Raw genomic sequence first — 17,903 nt, forward strand, 5'->3', positions numbered from 1 at the left:
ATTGGTGGATTATTTAATGACTATGGTATGTTTAATAAACCTCAAAATACTACAGGACTAGGGCCAGGGGAAAGTTGGAGATAGAAAAGATCTTTTCAAACATGAATTATGTTATATCCTCCTTTTATTTCACTTTTGGGTATTTGGTTTCTTGAGTTTATTTGCTTTTGAGGTTTCATCTAAGTGAACCAGAAGTCAGCAGTTACCTATTGTGTGTGTGTGTGTGTATGTGTGTTTTGGTACTGGGGATTGAACCTAGGAATATCTTACTACTGACCTATATACCTAGCTCTTTAATTTTTAACTTTGAGTTAGGGTCTCACTAAATTTCTGAGGCTGGCCTTGAACTTATGGTTCTCTTGTCCCAGCCTCTATTGTAGCTGGGGTTACAGTTATGTGTCACTGTTTTTAACTTCTATTGTTAGTCAGCTTCCTATAACTGTGACAAAATGCCTGGAAAATCAACTTAAAGAAAGAAAAGATTTATTTTGACTTACAGTCCCTTTGGATCTGAGGCAAGGCCAAATATCCTGGTGGAAAAGGTATGGTAGAGCAAAGCTACTCACATCTTAGCAGCTGGGAAGCAAAAAGAGAGACAGAGAAAGCAGCCACAGTTCTGAAATACTCTATTACAGCATGCCTCCACAGTGACCTACTTTCTCCAACTAGGCCCCACCTGTTAAAATTTCCACCACCTCCCAGTAGCACTACACACTGGCAACCAAGCCTTTAGCTCATGGCTTTTGAGGGACATTTCAAATTCAAACCATAACACCCATGCATTACTTCAACTGGATCTGATCACTCTGTATTAACTTGCCTATGTGTATTTTAGCAGAGATATCAGTCAACCATGAATGGACCCACACATTCATTTGGAAGATGTGACACTATCAGAAAATGAAACCATTTCTGTTGGGATTGGGTGGGTATTGGGGTGGGTGTGGGGGATAAGACATATTAATATATTCAGAATTGTGATTTGAAGGATCCTCTAAATCATAATAATTATTTTTCCATTATTTAACTTTGGCTTTAAAAAATGTACAGATATCAGTCTCCTCTCCCCATACAGGAGCATTCTATCTTTGAGCTACATCTCCAGCCCTTTTTAAAATTTGAGACAGGGTCTTGCTAAGCTGCCCAGACTAACCTCAAACTTGAAATCCTTCTGCCTTAGCCTCCTGAATAGATGAGATTACGGTTGTATGCCATCATGCCTGGCTCTGAGATATTATTTAATGTCTGACCTATCGAGCATAAGCTTTGCTTTTAAGCAGCAGTTTTTACTTTGTCTTTTTCTTTTTCTTTCCATTCCCTTTCCCTTCCTCTCCTCTCCCCTCCTCTCCCCCACCTCCCTCTCTCTTTCTTTCTTTCTCATAATGTTAATCACCTTTGGCAGCTACTTGGTAATATTGGTTTGATCTCTTACAACAGGAAAGAACTATCACTTTAAATCTGTGCTAGGTTTAACCTGTTTCTTAGAGCTCCACTGAATTCCAAGGCCTTCTTTGATCAATGCCTCCAGTGACCTAGAACCTTCAGTTATCTTTCTCCCTGATGGCCTCGCAAGCCCTTTCTGGCTGGTCATTCTGGACAGTTAACTTCAGTTTAAATACTAACTCAATGCTTTATTCAGAAGTAAAGCTGAAAGTTTTAGATAACCACTTTTTTTTTAAGATAACAGCATTTTTGTGTAGAAGATCTTTGAAAGCCTATTAAAATTCAGCAAGAGCAGCCCCATAATTATTTGGGTAGCTGGATTCTAGCAGGCATAACATAACTCTCACTGGGTGGCAAGCCCTATGACAGCTTGGAAGAAAGCAGACCCAAACATGTTCTGTTAGGAAATCCTTAGATCTCCATCCAAAATGCAGTCAGCACTACACTATAAAACTTGCTTGTCTCTCTGGGGTTCTATGAGGCCTACAGGATATTTGTCCCTAAAAATTTAAGATCGGGACCTACTGCAGCAGTGTAATACCCTGGAGACATATGTGCAAAGGGCAATACATTATTTGTTTAAAAAGAAGTGTTATTTATTTATGAGCACAAAATTGTTTGCACTTTAAAAAAATCAAGAAATCTTTTTAATCTTCCTACCTAAATCCTCAGAAGTTATCATTGACAGAAGGGTCTTGGGTATCTTTTCAGATACATGCAGGACATACACACATATATACTTATATTTAAATAAGTGGTAGCATATTCAATACAATACTTACAGAACTTACTCATTTTTTTTCTTTTTTTCACATTTTTTATTAGTGTATCATAGTTGTATATAATGGTAGGATTTGATGATACATATTTGTACATGAAACTCATTTTTTTTTGTGGCTGCATAACAGTATATTATTTAGATATAATTTATGTAAACAATTATTGTTGTTGAACATTTAGGTTGTTTCCACTCTTATGCCATTAAAATAATACTATCATACATATTATTGCATGGATTTTATATTCTATGTGTGTAAATGGCTCTGTAAGATAAATTCCTGGAAGTAACAATTCTGAGTCCAAGGTATGTACATTTTAAATTTTAATAGTTATTGCCAACATGTTCTTTAGGGATATTATCCTAGTTTAAACTCCCCTGCCCCATGGCAATGTGTGAGGGCACCTCTTTTATTCACATATTTCTCTGCACAGTGAATTTTATACTTTTTGATCTTTGCTAATCAGATAAGCAAAAATGTTACCAATAGTTTTGAATTTGCATTTTCTTGTAGGTACCATTGAACATATTTTATTCATATGTTTTTACTTTTTAGTGAACTGTATGTGCATCCTTTGCTCATTTTTCTATTGGATTGTTAGTCGTTTTCTTTTTGAGTTTTTGAAACTGTTTATATTTTGAGGATCTTAAAGTTATCTATATCTTGAGAAAATTAGTTCCTTTCTATGATATAAAGTAAAAATTTTTGTTTTCACATTTTGATATTTGTCTTTTGGTTTTATGAGTGTTAAGAATTTTTATTTTCACTGTAGAATTTATTTATTGATCTTTTTTCGTCAGGGTTTTTATCATATTTATAAAGGTTTATTATATATGTATATGTATATGTATATGTGTGTGTATGTATATATGTATGTGTATGTGTGTGTATGTATGTGTATGTATATATATATATATATATATATATATATCCTCCAGGATTTTCATCTAGTTCATTTGTGATATTTCTCATTTAAATCTTTACTCCTTATTTTGGAAAAAGATGAAGGGCATTCTATTTAGATAAGTGGAAGAATTTTGGCTATGAGGAAATATTCTGTTTTTTATTAATGGTTATAGCACCTGGACATTTCCTATTAATTTCTCTTCTACAAGTGACAGAGTAAAGCAAACTGCTTTTTGGCAGATGGGCAGTAAGGAATACTGATAGCTGAAGTGTAGTTGGACATGGAACAATTTTAAGTTATAAGATTAATGGTAGTTGCAGAGGAGTAGGTCAAGGCTGGATAAGTTGCCAGAAAATGGAGTTTGAGGTAGTAGTAAAAACCACTTAATGGGAAGGGACAGGGGAAGTGCTGGGGAGTGATACTGGCCAAATTGTGCTGGTATATTGTGTATTGGGAGCATTTGTGAATATGTAACAACAAATCCCAGAAGTATTTACAAGTATACTGCAACAATAAAAAATGTGTGTTGGGGGAAAGACCACTTATAAGGCACTTTTGGCACAGTCTAAGCTCCACAGTGAGTATGAGCAGAGGTGATTTTTAGCATTTGGAGAGCTCCAATTGAGCTATGGTGTTCATGAAGATCTTGAGTTGTTGCCTTTTCTCCTGAGGCAACTGGAGATTACTTCATTGACTCTGTTCTTCTCTGAATGGAAAAGGCAAGCTCCAGTGAATTTAGCACAGTGGTTCTCAGCTACTGCAATAGAATCTACTGGGGAGATTTTCACTTAATTGGTTTGAGGTGAGACCCTGGCAACAGCGTTTTGAAAACTCCCCAGGTTCTATTCTAATGTGTAGTAGCTAGGGTTGAGAACCACCGCTAATGCAATCAATGTGCAATCTCTTTCAGTCAGGAATTTCAGTATAAACTGCCTCAGTGCTTCCAAATGTGCACAGGAATCACCTGGGGGATCCTGTTAAATACAGGTTCAGGAGGTCTGGGGTGGGGCTGGAGGTTCTGCATGTTTAATAAGCTCTCAGGTGATGTTGAGGTTGCTGGTCACTAGACCACACTTGAGTGGCTTGAACTTGTTAGTCGAAGCAAAAAGCACTGACCTACCCCAGTCCAGAGTCAATAAGCATGCTCCTGCCAAGGTCCTGCTCTCTGGCAGAATTTGCTTAGTGTACTAGAAAGAATGCTTGGGTCAAGTGACCTGCTTTCCACTTCCAGCTCTGCCCCTAATTAGCTGAAAAACAAGTTTCTTAGAAGTGCTTCAATCCTTCACCCTCTTATCTGTAAAAGGAGAGGGTTGAACTAGGTAAACTGTGAGTTCCCTTTGTTCTTACATCCTCCCATGATGATCCAGGATGTTTTTAGGCTGTATCTGGATTAGGTTTTTATGTGTTATGGCAGTCTGAATTCTGCAGTTAAGATCCTGGATTCCCATAGGTCCTGGGACCTATGCCCTGAGTTTATGATCTAGTGGGGGAAATAAAACTAACAAATGTTAAAAAATTAAAGAAGAGCTAAATGTTAAATTGTAAACCATGGTAAATACATAAACTAGAGAGGATTGTTGATTCTGACAGGGGAAACTTTAGTATGATAGGGAGATTTTAGTTAAACATTATTTACTGGGTTAGATGGACCAAAGAGTGGACTTAGGGTGATGGTTCTCATGCTTTTACATTTGGTTGTTGTCTCTACAAAAACATCCTATGGCAGTGAGGAACAAAACCCTTTATTCTACCTTAAATGAAAATAATATGGGAAAAAGACCTTCTTATATGGAAATTAATATTTGAAGGGAAATAAAAATGCTAAAACTCTCCTTTTTCTAATAATGTTTTCCTTCTTTGTTTTTCAGTGCTGGGCTTGAACTCAGGGCCTTTAGCATGTTAGGTATTCTATCACTCTCCTTTTTCTATGTTTGATTTTTCAAGGCTATTCCTGTTAAGAGATTGGTGCTGAAAAAATCTTCATTACCAAATAAATACAGACTGAGTCAAAAATCCTGTGTGCTTCCCTATAGATAATAATCAATAGATTTAAAAATCACCTAAAATGGAAATTAGTATAAGTAATATTGAAAATCACATATCTCTTTATCTTACCTCATTGGAAAAGAGACAAGATAATGTTTTTAGATTTTATAACAGGTAGGGAGGAATTTTTTTGTCTCCCCTTGGGATTGGATCAAAGGAAAAGTGTTTTGTATTGTAATTAGTTTTACTAAATTGCATATTCACTTAAGAAGAGGTTGTATGACCAGTGTGCAGATAACACAAAATAGAATAGTTATTCTCATTTCATAATTATATTTAGTACATATGGTTTAGCTCTAACTGTTCTCTGAATACCTAAGAGTTTTTGTTTCTTCCTCTATTCCTAGATCATTTGGAAATTGCAGATTGCCACAAACACATACTGTTAGTTTTATTGTAGTTGATAAACCTTTCATATAACCAACTATTGATTATCTATCATAATGAGGGTAACAATACAATAGAGGAGAATTTTTCTATCTTTAAACTACTGTAAACACAATATGTCATTTAAAAGCAAGATTATTTTGTTTTAAAATGACAGAAAACTGAACTCATTGGGTGAAGCAAGGAAGGGACTTATAATGGGAAAATTTGAAGGTAGAACTAGCTTTGGGCATGGTGGTATGAATAGTGTAATTAGAATCTGGTCTCTCCACATCTCATGGCCTTGAATTCATCCACACTGACTTTTTTTTTTCAGTTTCCATTTAATTACATGATGGCTGTTAAGGTTTTAACATTTTTTATTGCTGGGCACAGTGGTGTACACCTGTAATTCCAGTGTCTCAGGAGGCTGAGGCAGGAGGATTGCAAGTTCAAAGTTAGCCTTAGCAAATTAGTGAGGCCCTAAGCAACTAGCAAGACCCTGTCTCTCTATATATATTTTATGTATTATATATATTATATTATATTATATTATATATATATTATATATATGTATTTTACATTCCTAGCCCGTGTGTGCGTGTGTGTGTGTGTGTGTGTGTGTGTGACACACACACACACACACACACACACACGGGCTAGGGATGTAAACACACACACACACACACACACACACATGGGCTAGGGATGTGGCTCAGTGGTTAAGTGCTCCTGGGGTTCAAGTGCTGGTACCAAAAAAAATTCTTGTTGAAATCCATTGGATAAGAAAATAGACCTCCCCCTCCCCACATTCCCAAATCAAATCTGGATTATATCATACTGGCTCAAATCAGTTGCTCTCTTGCATCTCTGTGGTCAAAAAGGCTAAGGCCTTGATTGGCCAGATCAGAGTCCTGTATTCATCCTGGAGCTGGGGGTCATGTCTACACTAACAATGGAGAAGAGAATGAGTCCTTAGAGGAAAATGGTTTCCAAAAGAAGGGGGAATAGATGTTTGATGTAAAACAGTAGTAGCAATGATAAAAGTCACTATAGGCCTGGGGTTGTTGCTCAGTGGTAGAGCACTTGCCTGGCATGTGAGGCACTGGGTTTGATATTCAGCACCACATAAAAATAAATAAATAAATAAAATAAAGGTATTGTGCCCAACTACAATTTAAAAAATAATAAAAAATAAAGTTATTGTGTTCATTTACAACTAAAAAAATTAAAAAGAGAAAGAGTCACTATGTATTAGCCTTAGATGGAATTTATCTCAAAAAAACAGTCACTACATATGTCTTTATCCACTTACTCCATTAAATATTAAATATTAAATTTGCATTGTCTAAATATAAAGGTTTCAGTGATAGAGGGCCATCAGAGGGTTTGCTTTGAGGGTGGATACTATAGAAATTGCAGCATTAAGTAGTAATTTGAACCTATGAAATGCATAACCTTAATAAGAAAATTAAAAATGATAGTATTGGATATTTGATAGTATATCTCATAGACAGGAGTGATAGTTAAGATATTTAACAACTTGTGACAGAGGCATCAACTAATTTGAGTTGGATTCAGTCAATCAGAACTTGTGCTGATCGCAAGCAGCAGGGTCCCTAAGTGAGTGCTAGCAGGTTGTCAGGCTAATCTGCTAGGAGGGTTTATTAAGGTGTCATCAAATCTCTTAAAAAATATGGTGACCATATTATTTTACTAGGGATGGCATAAAAAATACCACATACTGACTGAATTAAAATAACAGAAATATATTCTCTGATAAGTCTGGAGGCTAGAGGTCTGCAAGGATCTCTGATAAGTCTGGAGGCTAGAGGTCTGGAAGGATCATGCTGCCTCTGAAGGCTCTAGGGAAGAACCCTCCCTTGCCTCTTCCTAGCTTCTGGTGTTGCCAGAAATCCTTAGCATTCCTTGGATTGTAGGTACACCACTCCAATCTCCATTTTTCCTTTGACTTTCTCAGAATTCTGTGTGTTTGTGTCTCTGTATCCAAATTTCCTCCTTGTTGTAAAAAGATTAAGTAGCCACTTCTTATTTAACTTATTATTTTAATCCTGTTAAAACATTAATGTTGGTGTGACAATTTTGTGCAGAATTAATATTTCTTGGCATGTGAGTATGTTTGTGCATGGAGAAGTATTATATTTTTATACATGACTTCATTGAATTCAAGCAAGTTTTGCCTTAAACAATGAAACAGGCTACATTTAGACAAACATCAACCATTAGTCTATACAATAGCAAGTATAAGAAAAGCAGCAGAGAAATATAACTTGTGAGGGGCTTAGAAATCATCTTGCAAAGCATATATGAAAATGGTGGCAATTGTCTAAGTCTTTGAAGAAAAGTTCTGTTGAAAAGGGTTTAGATTCCAGAGGGCAGAACTAGAACTAGTAACTTAGAGGGAAACAGTCAATACAGTATGAGATAAAACTTTTTCCCTGTACAGTGTACTGAAATGGAGGCAACTGTCATATGTCAGGGAGTAAGAAGTGCAGGTTCCCTGAAGCACTCAGGCAGATGCTGCATAATTACCTACCTCCCTGGGACAGTCAATAGAGATCTTGCCTTGAAGAAGAGATGGATATACAAGGTCTCTTCCAGCTTTCAGATCTTTTGCAAATCCTCTGAAAATTTCTCTTTATAAAAGCTGTGGACATAATATTAACAATGTGACAAGATATTTTTGTAAGTTTAAATGCTTTTTAACATTTCCTAAGCTAAAGTTTTGTTGTCTGACCTCAGTGCTACTAGTGTATGTGTGTGGGATGGGGAGAGATGGAATGAGGAGCAGTTTAAGTTAGGAAAAGGGAGTACATTAATACATGAAGAAGGTAAGGGAATAGAACTTTTATTTATTGAGCATCTACTCTCTGCAGGGTATATTGGACTGATTTTTTACTCGTTTCATCTTGTCTTATTCAATATACATAGTTTTCTTTACTTGGCTTTGAACTTATGAGAAGTTGTAGCTCTTTGAGTGATGAATTCTTAAATTAATTGAATTTTTCTTTTGTATTCTGTGGTGATGGAGCACAGGACTGTTCTGATGGTTACATGTGCAAAACGCATTTTCAAATAAAAAGTGGGACTATGGTGTCACATCCAGGAACATATGCTGGTGTACAGACATGTCCTCCTGTGGAGGTGAGTAGTTCAGTGCATCATGTTCTCCTTTTCAGTCTTGTGAAGTATAAATTTAAAACTTTGAATCTGTTTTATGTATGTATATGTTTTTTTAAAAAGTTAATTGTCATTGGGTTCTAGGTCTGTTGTAGGGGGGAGGAGTGAGCACTATTTATAAGGAGGTATTTTCTTGTATGATATTAAAAACAGGATTTAAGGTTAAGTTAAGATCCACTGAGTCTATTTGATTGTAGTGAGCCTTCACACTTCAGGTTTCTCTTCTATCTAAAGACCACAGGTATATTCTGTTGCCTACTGATTTTGCTTTAGTGAAATTCCCTCATTATTATACACACTTATTCCTAAGAGGCTTAATACTCGACCAGAGAACTCTTGGCCTGGTTTACCTTTTGCTCTTTTCCTTAGCCACTTGAAAGTATACAGGATCTAGATCTCATTTCTTGGAGAATTTTAACTTTGACTTTAGAAACTTACTAAACTGGATTTTATTAAGCTTCTAATAGCTTGGTGGTTTTCTGGAATATTTTCAGTTTCTTTTTATCAAAATGCAGTATTCTTATTATATTTCTTATTAGTAATAGAAATTGTATATATCCATTGTAAATAATAAACAATAGAGAAATATATCAATATATGGAAAGGGTAAAAATAATCTGCCATTCTGGGCACAATGGAGCACACCTATAATCCCAGTGACGGAGGCTGAGGCTGGAGGATTGCAATTTCAAGGACAGCCTTGGCAACTTAGTGAGACCTTGTCTCAAAAAAAAAAAAAAAGGACTGGGGATATCTTGGTGGTAGAGTGTCCCTGGATTCAGTCCTCAGTAACAAACACACACATACATACTTACGTGTATATGCACACATACACATATGGACATACATGAAAATCTATCATGTACCCTTTGATAAATAGCAACTATTAATATTTTAGTAAATATTGTTCCACACATTTATATCATACATGTTGTTTTTTGCTATAATAAGGATATCATGGATGTATTTCGGTCAGTAAATGCAGAATTCCATAGTTCTTTTTAATGGCTCCATGGCATTCCATTCTATGAATTCACCATAATTATGTGGAGCTCATACTGAAGTAAAGCACTTGAATTTTGAAAGAATTGGTGGGGTCCCAATTGTTTGAGCACAAGGGAAGAAATCTCTAATACTTGAATTCTGAGTATCCTAGTAAAATGGAAGAGGGGGATTTGGCAAGGGGGAGGGTGGTATAAAGCGGTCTTTCTCAGGATCTGTTAAATCAGGTCCATTTGGCAATCAGGCATTAATCCTTTCTGCCTGTGTCTGATGCTGGCCTGGAAGTATCTTTGTCCTGTATAATTTGATTTGCAAGGTATTCTGGAAGATATTGTGCTTGATAGTAAGGTAAGTGCCCCCAGGGTGAATGCTTGAATCTTGAGTACTGCTTCATGGTTTAAATAACCAGCATCAAATCTAAAGCCAAGCATGTTAGGAAACTTTTCAATTCATTATGTATTCACTTAAAATGTTAAAAGTTAACATAGAAATGATGATTTAAAAGATGAATTACCAGTTTTTGTCTAACAAGTTGGCAGAGATTTTAAAAGCACTAAAAAGTGGTGTTGACAGTGTGAGGAAACTGACACTTTCTGGTTGATGTTTTAACTTTACAAAGTTTAAAGTTGTGCACATGCTATGAATGATCTATTCCAATTCTAGCAATTTAGTCTCATAAAGTATAAATTTTTCCGACATTTGGGTTTTCCAGTAGTTGGGTTCATTGTCACTTATTCATATATGCACATAACATAATTTTCTCTAATTCATTCCCCAGCACTTTCTCCTTTTATTCCTCTTCCTCCTTCTTTCTTCTACACTTCTGGTGTTCTTTCTATTTATTTACATATTTTTCCTTAGTGCATTATAATTGTACATAAAAGTGGGATTCATTGTGGTATATTTATACAATCATATGCATAATTTAGTCAGTTTTATTCTCCAGTTCTTCCCCTTTCCCTCTCTTCCTCTTTCCCCATTAATAACCTACCCCTACTCTACTCATCTCCACTCTATTTTCATGAGATCCCCTTTTAAATTTCTTTTTCTCTCAGCTTCTACATGTGATAGAAAACATTTGACCATTGACTTACTGACTTATTTCACTTAGCATGATGTTTTCCAGTTCTATCCATTCCATTCCAGCAAATGACAAAAAATATATATTTTGTATTTTATTCATTCATCTATTGATGGGTAGTTCCATAACTTTCTATTGTGAATTGAGCTGCTAAAAACATTGGAAGGCATGTTGTGCTATAGCATGCTGAACTCAAAGAACTCAAAAATAAATATCTTCTATCTGACTACACCTTCTGATTTGGTCCTGTTCAGAATCAGCTCACCTATAGGATCAAAATATGCTGATATAAGCTGAGTGATCGAGTTACTTGGAACTGATTTAATTCTAAAAGTTTTATTTTTATTAGAATAATATAGTTATTTTTCAAGTAATTTACACAAAAAATTAAAAATGTTTAAAAGAAGGTTTGTAGTAATTTTTTTGTCATTTATGTTTGTTAGAGTTGTCATAGGAATGGAATCAGATGATAAGCTCTTTGCTTCCAGTAAACTCCACTATTTATTTGTAATTGTTTGGTAACTCAGTAAATTTTGACTGCCTAACTTGGATTATAACAGCACAGTTAGAAGAAAGAGTCCTAGACTTGGAGTTGGAAATTGTTTTTTGGAATTCTCTCCGTCAAATACTAGCAGTGTAACCTTGGGTAAACCTTTTTTTCTCTTCACCTACTTACTTTTTCTTGTTTGGAAATAATAAGCATTAAGTGCTATCATTAATAATAATAAAGTATCTCATAGTCATGCCGTTATGATGAGGATGTGAATGGAGACAAGAAGCAGAGACTGTAATACTTGGTTCCTTATCATGTTCTGGTCTTGCCTTCTAGAGGCTGGGAATAACCTCCTAGTTGGAAGATAAGTTTTCTTCATTTACAACCAGTTGTATCTTATAGTGTTGCAGAGATAATTAAGAATGAATCTTGCTAAAAATAGTGGTAGATTAATTAGGACATGTAATGAATTTCATTTGAACTGCATATATAATGTCTTACTTTCCTATATCAATACTGAACAGAGTTGTTGTCTTTCCTTTTTTTTTCATCATAGATTTAATCATATTTTTATTTATTAGGTAATATGATAAGAGAAATTTTCAAGTTTTTCATTTTTAATATCTTGTAATTAATTTTTATCTTAATAGATGGTACTCCTATTTGTGGAATTAATAGAAAATATGATAATTTAGATACATGTTTAGGTGGAATGTAATTATGTGAGGAATCTACTGTCTTAGAAATGCAATGGGCTGTTGATGTTTTAAAAATTCAATATTTAAGCAAATTTTATGAAGAGCATTGATTGTACTCAGAATAGAAAAACTCAAAGGATATATTATCCTAATTTGTAAAAATTATCAAACTTTCTATAAGTGTATTTATATAATAAAAACTGTCAGTCATGAAAAATTATTGGCATTCATGAACTTCACAACATTTTAAACAACTGTGTAAAAACCATTAGTTTTCATTTTTAACCACCACATATCAAAAGATGCCTCAACTCTGTACTGAAGATTGATAAATTCATAGTGAAGACAGACTGTGGCATTAGGAAATAGAATTCTCTTAATCCTAAAAATATAATGATCAAATGGCTAAAATTATTTTTCTAAATATTTTTTTTCTAAGTTAATAGCTAACTGTATCTGTAGGTAGTTGAACAACCATACCAAAGGAATGTAATTATATGAATAAGTTATTTTCAACCTGAGGGGAGAGTTTCTATGGGAGTTAGTACATCGATATTTTTATCAATCACTTTATCATATTCTCTTGTAACAAACATTTGTGTCAATATTAATGCCTTAGTGTACTAACATTTAATTCCCACAAAATTATACTTGTAATGGTAATGACCATTTATTGATTCCCTATGCTGTACCAATTTCTTATATTAGTTCTATATTAATTCACAAAACTGTGTGGCAATAGATATTAATATGATTAATTTGTGAATAATGTTGGTTATGTTGATGAAAACATAGTTGGTAATAATAATAATAATAATATAATAATAATAATAAAGGTATCAATCAAACTTTATTGAGCACTAACTCCTGATACTGTTCTATGTGATTTGCATGAATTATTTAATTTCATCTTAAGATATGCATGCCTTTATTATTTCTATTTTACTTATAAGGAAACTGAGACACAGCGGTTAAGATGTTTTGCCTAAGTACAATATGGAAAAAATTTTAGTAAGAGACGTATTTGGGGTCTTTGTAGTTGTTAAATTAAAATGGAAAACCTAGCAAGGTTAGTTGTCTTCAGATATCTGGACAGCTGTCCTGTGAAAGAGAGTAGATTAACTTTGCTTGAGGATTAGTTCCAGTGTCCGAAAATTATTCTAGACAAATATCTCTTGGTGTTGCCTGCAGTGAAATTGGTCAACTTAGAAAGCTGTGAGCTTCTTCCCTCCTAGTGGAGATGTTCAGCCACAGGGTGGATAACCCTCTCTCTGGAACAGTGGTTACAACTTAAATGCCCAGATGCTTAAAGAAGAATGTGCTCATGAGGGATTGAAGTGGGCCAGTTGGAAGTGGTAGAGAAGTGGAGGGAGCATGGGACATGCCTCCTTCAAAGGGCATCAGACATGCAGCTGCAGTTGCATTTTCAAGAGAAGGTAGAGATCTGGAGCTGTGTGTATATAAGAGAGTTAAAAAAAAAATCCTATATCATCCAAATAGACTGTATCTATGAGCTGCAAATGGTCCTCAGGCTATCAGTTTATGATTTCCAGTTTCAAATATTTCAGAAAGGATTCCTGCATTGTATAGAAAAATGAATAGAAGATTGAGTTAGGGGACCTTAAATTCTCTTTAGAATTGAATAACCACTAATTAGTTCCATATGTATTCATCATATTTCCTATTTGAAGATGTTCAAAAGGAATGCTTCTATTAATAGTCATTAATTTGAAAAATTTTGGCCTTCTTTCATGTAAGAAACCACACTACTTCCCTGGTCTATCTGGAATCAGCATTCTTGATTGTAAAAAGATAGCTGGACTCATGATTTTTATACCTGCAATATTATCTACAAAGTTATGTAGAGAATCAAAGATTTAAAAAATCAAAGCAAATATAATGAAAAGTGAAGTTATTTGTAAAAATCATAATCTCTACCTTCTTCGAATTTTTTAATAACAGTTTTAATCAATATAATTCATTTCATACAATCAAAAGTATATAATTCAATTGTTTTAGTATGTTCACAGAGTTATATAGACATCACGGCAATAAAGTTTAGAGCATTTTAATTACCCTCAAGTGAATCCCTGTTGAAACCTTATACCCACTAGCAGTCACTACTCATTCCTCACCAAATACTCTGTCAATGATTCTGGACATTTCTTATAAATGGGGAAGATATGCATATATAAACACACACCTATGTACATATAAGACATACATGATACATATTTATGTATAAATTATATGTAATATTTAGCACATAGAAATAATATCAATATTAACTATATTATATATAAATGTATATTTGTTGTAGAAATATTAATATTAATATACAGAAACATTGCTATTTATTATATATAAATTATATTTGTATATAAATTTTGGGGCCTTTTGAGATTTTTTTTCACTTAGCATATAGTTTCAAGGATCATTCATACTATAGCATACATCAGCACTTCATTCTTTTTCATTGCCAACTAACATACCATTGCATTTTTTTTTATTGTTGGTTGTTCAAAACATTACATAGTTCTTGATATATCATATTTCACACTTTGATTCAAGTGGGTTATGAACTCCCATTTTTACCCCATATACAGATTGCAGAATCACATCAGTTACACTTCCATTGATTTATATATTGCCATACTAGTGTCTGTTGTATTCTGCTGCCTTTCCTATCCTCTACTATCCCCCCTCCCCTCCCCTCCCCTCCCCTCTTCTCTCTCTACCCCCTCTACTGTAATTCATTTCTCCCCCTTGGATTATTTTTTCCTTTCCCCTCACTTCCTCTTGTATATAATTTTGTATAACCCTGAGGGTCTCCTTCCATTTCCATGCAGTTTCCCTTCTCTCTCCCTTTCCCTCCCACCTCTCATCCCTGTTTAATGTTAATCTTCTTCTCATGCTCTTCGTCCCTACTCTGTTCTTAGTTACTCCCCTTATATCAAAGAAGACATTTGGCATTTGTTTTTTAGGGATTGGCTGGCTTCACTTAGCATAATCTGCTCTAATGCCATCCATTTCCCTCCAAATTCTATGATTTTGTCATTTTTTAATGCAGAGTAATACTCCATTGTGTATAAATGCCACATTTTTTTTATCCATTCGTCTACTGAAGGGCATCTAGGTTGGTTCCACAGTCTTGCTATTGTGAATTGTGCTGCTATGAACATTGATATAGCAGTGTCCCTGTAGCATGCTCTTTTTAGGTCTTTAGGGAATAGACCGAGAAGGGGAATGGCTGGGTCAAATGGTGGTTCCATTCCCAGCTTTCCAAGAAATCTCCATACTGCTTTCCAAATTGGCTGCACCAATTTGCAGTCCCACCAACAATGTACAAGTGTACCCTTTTCCCCACAACCTCGCCAGCACTTATTGTTGTTCGACTTCATAATGGCTGCCAATCTTACCGGAGTGAGATGGTATCTTAGGGTGGTTTTGATTTGCATTTCTCTGACTGCTAGAGATGGTGAGCATTTTTTCATGTACTTGTTGATTGATTGTATGTCCTCCTCTGAGAAGTGTCTGTTCAGGTCCTTGGCCCATTTGTTGATTGGGTTATTTGTTATCTTATTGTCTAATTTTTTTAGTTCTTTGTAAACTCTGGATATTAGTGCTCTATCTGAAGTGTGAGGAGTAAAGATTTGTTCCCAGGATGTAGGCTCCCTATTTACCTCTCTTATTGTTTCTTTTGCTGAGAAAAAACTTTTTAGTTTGAGTAAGTCCCATTTGTTGATTCTAGTTATTAACTCTTGTGCTATGGGTGTCCTATTGAGGAATTTGGAGCCCGACCCCACAGTATGTAGATCATAGCCAACTTTTTCTTCTATCAGACGCAGAGTCTCTGATTTGATATCAAGCTCCTTGATCCATTTTGAGTTAACTTTTGTGCATGGCGAGAGAAAGGGATTCAGTTTCATTTTGATGCATATGGATTTCCAGTTTTCCCAGCACCATTTGTTGAAGATGCTATCCTTCCTCCATTGCATGCTTTTAGCCCCTTTATCAAATATAAGATAGTTGTAGTTTTGTGGATTGGTTTCTGTGTCCTCTATTCTGTACCATTGGTCCACCCGCCTGTTTTGGTACCAGTACCATGCTGTTTTTGTTACTATTGCTTTGTAGTATAGTTTGAAGTCTGGTATCACTATACAGCCTGATTCACACTTCCTGCTTAGCATTGTTTTTGCTATTCTGGGTCTTTTATTTTTCCATATGAATTTCATGATTGCTTTCTCTATTTCTACAAGAAATGCCGTTGGGATTTTGATTGGCATTGCATTAAACCTATAGAGAACTTTTGGTAATATCGCCATTTTGATGATGTTAGTTCTGCCTATCCATCAACAGGGTATATTTTTCCATCTTCTAAGATCTTCTTCTATTTCTCTCTTTAGGGTTCTGTAGTTTTCATTGTATAAGTCTTTCACCTCTTTTGTTAGGTTGATTCCCAAGTATTTTATTTTTTTGAGGATATTGTGAATGGAGTGATTGTCCTCATTTCCATTTCAAAGGATTTGTCACTGATATACAGGAATGCCTTTGATTTATGCGTGTTGATTTTATAACCTGCCACTTTGCTGAATTCATTTATTATCTCTAATAGTTTCTTTGTAGACCCTTTTGGGTCTGCTAGGTATAGAATCATGTCACCTGCAAATAGTGATAATTTAAGTTCTTCTTTTCCTATTTTTATGCCTTTAATTTCTTTCGTCTGTCTAATTGCTCTGGCCAGTGTTTCGAGAACTATGTTGAACAGAAGTGGTGAGAGAGGGCATCCCTGTCTTGTTCCAGATTTTAGAGGGAATGCCTTCAATTTTTCTCCATTCAGAATGATGCTAGCCTGAGGCTTAGCATAGATTGCTTTTACAATGTTGAGGTATGTTCCTGTTATCCCTAGTTTTTCTAGAGTTTTGAACATAAAGGGATGCTGTACTTTGTCGAATGCTTTTTCTGCATCTATCAAGATGATCAATGTGGCATTTATACACTATGGAGTATTACTCTGCATTAAAAAATGACAAAATTATAGAATTTGGAGGGAAATGGATGGCATTAGAGCAGATTATGCTAAATGAAGCTAGTCAATCTTTAAAAAACAAATACCAAATGGCTCCTTTGATATAAGGGGTGTAAACAAGGACAGGGTAGGGAGGAAGAGCTTGAGAAGAATATTTACAGTAAACAGGGATGAGAGGTGGGAGGGAAAGGGAGTGAGAAGGGAAATTGCATGGAAATGGAAGGCGATCCTCAGGGTTATACAAAATGTCATATAAGAGGTAAGGAGGGGTAAGTCAAGAGAATACAAATGGAAGACATGATTTACAGTAGAAGGGGTAGAGAGAGAAAAGGGGAGGGGAGGGGAGGGGAGGGGAGGGGGGATAGTAGACAATAGGACAGACAGCAGAATACATCAGACACTAGAAAGGCAATATGTCAATCAATGGAAGGGTAACTGATGTGATACAGCAATTTGTATACGGGGTAAAAGCGGGAGTTCATAATCCACTTGAATCAAACCGTATAATATGATGTATTAAGAACTATGTAATGTTATGAATGACCAATAAAAAAAAAATAAAAATAAAAAAATAAAAAAAAAAGATGATCATATGGTTCTTATTTTTAAGTCTATTGATGTGGTGAATAACATTTATTGATTTCCGTATATTGAACCAGCCTTGCATCCCAGGAATGAATCCTACTTGATCATGGTGTACAATTTAATATGATAGTTAAAAATGAGAAGATCATTGGAAATCTTCTAAATATATTGGGGGATGTCTTTTAGTACGGGCTTTGGAAAATAGAAGTTCTGGTAGGTTAGTCATATCATTTAAGATATTTATTTATTTATTATTATTTTTAGAGATAGGAC

At 34.9% G+C, this 17,903-nt stretch overlaps 1 protein-coding gene across 2 annotated transcripts in view; it reads left to right on the forward strand.

Annotated features, from left to right (window-relative positions):
• Positions 1–17,903, forward strand: part of Atg10 (autophagy related 10) — a 289,841-nt gene that overhangs the window by 76,983 nt on the left and 194,955 nt on the right. For both annotated transcript variants that reach the window (XM_026394549.2, XM_077800481.1), the window contains one exon: positions 8,599–8,706. In XM_026394549.2, coding sequence (XP_026250334.1) covers positions 8,599–8,706 — 108 coding nt within the window. The remainder of the gene's footprint in view (positions 1–8,598; positions 8,707–17,903) is intronic.

The sequence above is a fragment of the Urocitellus parryii genome, chromosome 1 (genome assembly GCF_045843805.1).
Source record: "Urocitellus parryii isolate mUroPar1 chromosome 1, mUroPar1.hap1, whole genome shotgun sequence".
In the NCBI taxonomy this organism is placed as follows: Eukaryota; Metazoa; Chordata; class Mammalia; order Rodentia; family Sciuridae; genus Urocitellus; species Urocitellus parryii.